General features: G+C 46.7%; 1 protein-coding gene across 1 annotated transcript in view; it reads left to right on the top strand.

Annotated features, from left to right (window-relative positions):
- The first annotated feature begins 2070 nt into the window (after positions 1 to 2070).
- The window catches only part of SLC25A10 (solute carrier family 25 member 10), a 40180-nt gene continuing 35991 nt past the window's right edge, over positions 2071 to 6259 (top strand). The window contains exon 1 of the mRNA XM_082272702.1: positions 2071 to 2214. Within this exon, the coding sequence (XP_082128828.1) occupies positions 2125 to 2214 (90 nt within the window). The 5' untranslated portion in view covers positions 2071 to 2124. The remainder of the gene's footprint in view (positions 2215 to 6259) is intronic.

Genomic DNA, 6259 nt, shown 5'->3' with positions numbered 1-6259 from the left:
AACTGGAGAGTGCAAGATCTGGTGCAGCTCTGCATAGAAACCAATCAGCTTCCAGGTTTTTTATTGTCAAAGTTTATCCACTCACTTGCTTACAGGGCACTTCCACCCCCTTCTTGACCCCCCCCCCCCAATACAGGGCACTTTCACCCCCTTCCTGCCCAGGCCAATTCTCAGCTTTCAGCGCCTCTCACACTTTGAATGACAATTGCGCCGTCATGCAACACTGTACCCATCTGAAATTTGTATCATTTGTCTCATTTTTCACACAAATAAAGCTTTCTTTTGGTGGTATTTATTCACCACTGGGTTTTTTTTTTGCTAAACAAATGGTAAAAAAAAAAAAATCATAGTTTGTGTTTGTTTTAAAATTTTGCAAACAGGTAGTTTTTCTCCTTCATTGATGGGCACTGATGAGGCCGCACTGATTTGGAGGCACTATATGAGACTGCACTGACTGGTGGTGCTGATAGTGACACTGATGATGAGGCAATGATAGGTGGTACTGATTAGCAGTACTGATGGGCACTGATAAGTGGCACTGATTAGCAGTGCTGATGGGCATTGATAGGTGGCACTGGTGGGCACTGATTAGCAGCACTTATAGGTGGCACTGGTGGGCATTGATTGGAAGTACTGATGGGCACGAATGGGTGGCACTGGTGGGCACTGATTAGCAGCACTGATGGGTACTGATTAGCAGTACTGATAGGTGGCACTGATGGGCACTTATTGGCAGCACTGATGGGCACTGATAGGTGACACTGGTGGGCACTAAATTACAGCACTGGGGGGGCACTGCTTAGCAGTACTGATAGGTGGCACTGATTGGCAGCACTGATAGTTGGCACTGCTTGGCAGCACTGGCTAGCAGCACTGATGGGCACTGGTTGGCAGCACTAATGGGCACTAAATAGCAGCACTGAAAGGGGGGCACTGCTTAGCAGTACTGATGAGCACTGATAGGAGGCACTGGTGGGCACTGATTAGTAGTACTGATGGACGCTGATTAGCAGCAATGATAGTTGGCACTGGTGGCCACTGATTAGCAGCACTTATAGGTGGCACTGATTAGTAGTACTGATGGGTACTGACTAGCAGCACCGATAGGTGGCACTGATGGGCACTAATTGGCAGCACTGATAGGTGACACTGGTGGGCACCAAATGGCAGTACTATTGGGCACTGCTTAGCAGTACTGATAGGTGACACTGGTGGGCACTGATTGACAGCACTGATTAGCAATACTGATAGGTGGCAGTGGTGGGCATTGATTGGCAGCACTGATAGTTGGCACTGACTGGCAGCACTGATGGGTGGCACTGCTAAGCAGTAATTATGGGCATTGGTTAGCAGGACACATATTATTACACCGGTTCTGAGGATGATATAATGCACCTAATCAGCCCCTGTAGCGGTGTAATTATTGTGTCCTGGTGTAAAGGCATGATATGGTGATCCCATCCCCCATGCACAGCTGCGTCAGATTCTGAGTGCGTCAGTTTTAGTAAATCTCCCCCATAGGATGACATAGAGGGGGGTTTGGGGGGGCAGAATAAAATGCCAATATAAATGTGTGGCTGAGAGCTGCACTGTGCACGGGGCCTTCATTCCTATAGATTTGTCATGTATAGATTTGTATAGATTTGTCATTGCTCTATTATCTGATATTTCCGCTCATTGCTGTTTACAAAATAGGAATAAATTGGATTTGAAAAGCTTTCCTATTGCCCCCCCCCCCCGGACATTAACCCCTTCCTGCACTCTGATTACTGCCAGCTACACCTCTGCATAGGAAGCAAAGCCTGCCGATCCCCCGGGAACACAGCCAGCCCGGTACCGGAGACCTGTCACCCTTCCACACCCCCCACCCACCGCCCTTTCACCCACTTCCAGCCCGCACAGCCCTGCTCCGCAGCACGTGTCCCCCCGGGCCCACCGCACCTCCCCCGTCGCCGCTTTAAGACGGCCGCGTCTCGTGGTTTGGTTTGGCAGAGCTGGCTGGGCGGGGCTTCACCTGGCGCTGCTCCCCGATTGGTTCCGGCTCTTCGCGTTCTCCCGGCTCCGCCCCTGGCCCTTGGACTGTCCAGAGAGAGCGCCCGGATCCGGGGAGAGAAGAGCCCGGAGATGGCGGAGCGGAGGGTGTCACGGTGGTACTTCGGGGGCCTCGCCTCCTGCGGGGCGGCCTGCTGTACTCACCCGCTGGACCTGCTGAAGGTGAGAGAGAGAAGCGGGCTGTGTGTGCGGGTGTGGGGGGAGGAGACCTCCTACAACACGTGTGTGTGTGTGTGTCCGATCATATGTGTGTGACCCCATTACCGAGAGATGTCACCGCACACAACGTGACGTCACAGGACACGTCATACATACAGAGCCATTCATGTCTGCAGCACTCTGATCTCCACTGCAACCTGTCACCATTATACATGGGGGGCATCACCAACATGCATGGGGGGCACTAATATAATATATTATATATCTGATCTCCACTGCAACCTGTCATCATTATACATGGGGGGGGCATCACCACTATCATACATGGGGGGCAATATATTCTGTATCTGATCTCCACTGCAACCTGTCACCAATATACATGGGGGGGGGGGGGGGGACTACTATAATATATTATATATCTAAACTCCACTGCAACCTGTCACCATTATACATGGGGGGATCACCAATATCATACATGGGGGGGGGGGCACTAATATAATATATTCTGTATCTGATCTCCACTGCAACCTGTCACCATTATACATGGGGGGGGGGACTACTATAATATATTTCATATCTAATCACTGCAACCTGTCACCAATATACATGGGGGGATCACCAATATCATACATGGGGGGGGGCACTAATATAATATATTCTGTATCTGATCTCCACTGCAACCTGTCACCAATATACATGGGGGGGGGGGGGACTACTATAATATATTATATATCTAAACTCCACTGCAACCTGTCACCATTATACATGGGGGGATCACCAATATCATACATGGGGGGGGGGCACTAATATAATATATTCTGTATCTGATCTCCACTGCAACCTGTCACCATTATACATGGGGGGGGGGGACTACTATAATATATTTCATATCTAATCACTGCAACCTGTCATCATTATACATGGGGGGATCACCAATATCATACATGGGGGGAATCACCAACATGCATGGGGCGGGGCATGACTACTATAATATATTCTGTATCTGATCTCAACTGCAACCTCTCATCATACATGGGGGTGATGACTACTATAATATATCTGATCACTGCAACCTGTTATAATCCTACATGGGGGGGGGGGGGGGCATGACTAGTATAATATATCACATTCTGTATCTGATCTCTGCAATCAGCTTCTCCAATGAAATGATGACACTCTGATCTCTACTGCAACCTGTCATCATCATACATGGGGGGTATGAGTATAATATAGTAATATATCACATTCTGGGTTTGATCTCTGCAATCAGATCTTCTCATACAATGACCATAGATGTGCACAGCCTATTGCATTAGAATGTGTACCCCAAACCCAAACACATACTGTAATGCGTGTGTGTGTGTGTGTGTGTGTGTGTGTATATATATATACACACACACACACACACATCAGCATAAATGGCACTGTCAGTGTATCTATGTGTTATATATTATATTTTACAGTGGGGAAAATAATTTATTTGATCCCCTGCAGATTTTGTAGGTTTGCCCACTTAGAAAGAAATGAAGGGTCTATAATTTTTATCATCGGTGTATTTTATATGATAGAGACAGAATATCAACCAAAAATCCTGAAAAAAAACATATGATACAAATGTTATAAATTAAGTTGCAGTTCAGTAAAATAAGTATTTGATCCCCAAGCAAAACATGACTTAGTAGTTGGTGGAGAAACCCTTGTTGGAAGCACAGAGGTCAGACGTTTCCTGTAGTTGGTGACCAGGTTTGCACACATCTCAGGAGGGATTTTGGTCCACTCTTCTTTACAGATCTTCTCTAAATCCTGAAGGTTTCTTGGCAACTCAAAGTTTCAGCTCCCTCCATAAATCTTCTATGGGATTAAGGTCTGGATACTGGCTAGGCCACTCCATGACCTTAATGTGCTTCTTCTTGAGCCACTCCTTTGTTGCCTTGGCGGTATGTTTTGGGTCATTGTCATGCTGGAAGACCCATCCATGACCCATCTTCAGTGTTCTGGCTGAGGGAAGAAGGTTCTCATCCAAGATTTTACAATACATGGCTCCGCCCATTGGCCCCTCAATGCAGCAAAGTCAGTCTGTACCTTTATCAGACAGACAACCCCAAAGCATCAGGTTTCCACCTCTGTGCTTGACTGTAGGAGGACGGGGTGTCTGTAGGGGGACGGGGTGTCTGTGGGGGGAGGGGTGACTGTAGGGGGACGGGGTGTCTGTAGGGGGACGGGGTGTCTGTAGGGGGAGGGGTGACTGTAGGGATGGTGTTCTTAGGGTCAAGTTTTTTTCTTCCTCAGTCCCCCTTCCTTAAGAAGGCACATGTACAATCATGCCAATGAACATCTAAATGATTCAGAGAAGTGCTGTGGTCAGAGGAGACCAAAATTATTCTCTTTGGGATTAACCCGACTCGCAACCTTAAAGATTTAGAGAAGATCTGTAAAGAAGAGAGGACCAAAATCCCTCCTGAGATGTGTGCAAACCTCCAACTACAAGAAACGTCTGACCTCTGTGCTTCCAACAAGAGTTTCTCCACCCAACTACTAAGTCATGTTTTGCGAAGGGGTCAAATACTTATTTTACTCACTGAACTGCAACTCCATTTATAACATTTGTATTGTGTTTTTTCAGGATTTTTGGTTGATATTCTGTCTCTATCATTTATAATACACCTATGATAAAAATTATACACCCGCCATTTCTTTGTAAGTGGGCAAACTTACAAAATCTGCAGGGGATGAAATAATTATTTTCCCTACTGTGTCTCTCTATGAATCTCTCTCTATCTTTCTCTCGACGCGGGTGTTTTGCTCCGGTGTGAATGGCCGAGGTAGGAATCCGCTGATCCTTGTAGCTGCGGCCGCTGAGCCCCGTATACTTCAATGACCGGCTGTCAGTGGCCTGTTACCTGCAGTGATCGCTGGCTGTGCAAACAGCCACAGATGGCTGCGGCCGCCGATAACAACGTGTCATTGAAGTGTACAGAGCCCGGCGGCTGCAGCAGCCCAAGGTGTGTAGACGTTTACAACCGTCAACAAGAATACGTCTACTGATGTATGCCAAAGGACACCCCGACCACAGCTAAACGGCCATGTGACTGTCTGTATGTCTGTCCTGCATATGACATCCCATGAATGCGTTCCCCTTCTACCGCTCAGTACCGTGTAACTGTATGTGGTTACTACATGAGCTGTAATCACACTACACTGACCTCTACTATCACCTCTGCTAATGCATTGCTTCCTAGAGGTCTTCTATACTCTGCACTGACCTCTTCTGCAGAATTTTATATCCATTCATATTACTGGGTGGAAAGTGATTTGGTATTTAAAAAAAGAAGAAAATAACTTTACAAACATTTTATACTTCCCTGTTCTGTGTAATAGTTTGCACAGAGCAGCCCCGATCCTTCTCCTCTCAGGTCCCCCATCCGCTCCAGCTCCTGCAGCAAGCCGTATGCTATGGGGGCACTGGTGCATGCTTGCAGTGACCCTGAACCTCTTCTTCTGGGGTCCCCCCTGCTGACGCTGTCCCCTCCTCTTCTTCTGTGTCTGCCCTCTAGCAAGGAAACTGCTGGAGGAGGGGGGGGTTGCAGATGTGCAGGCTCAATTCTGAGCTGGGCTGTGTGCATCTATTGATCCAAACAGCTAAGCTTGGCCCCGCCCCCTCTCCTAACTGGCTGAGATTGACAGCAAGAGGAGCCAATGGCTGCAGCTGCTGCCTTCATGTCCAGTGAGGAGAGAGAAAGGAGAGAGCTGCTGAATCAAGATTGGAAGATTGGGCTCAGATAAGGATTTTCAGGTGGGGGAGAACTGGGAGGGATCTGTGCATAGATGGTTTTTATATATAATTTTATTAATGTTACATTTTTTTTATAATAATGAAAATATATATATATATATATAAATTTATTTATTAATGTTAAGATTTTTTCATATAGATACTGTGTGTGTATGTATGTGTGTGTGTGTGTGTGTGTGTGTGTGTGTGTGTGTATATATATATATATATATAAATTATAACATTTTCTCCATCTCACAATTTTATAAAAAAAAA

Source organism: Pelophylax lessonae (genome assembly GCF_965119305.1).
Source record: "Pelophylax lessonae genome assembly, chromosome: 11".
NCBI lineage: Eukaryota > Metazoa > Chordata > Amphibia > Anura > Ranidae > Pelophylax > Pelophylax lessonae.
The sequence above is the reverse complement of the archived record's forward strand: the minus strand, read 5'-3'. Positions and strand labels throughout refer to the sequence as shown.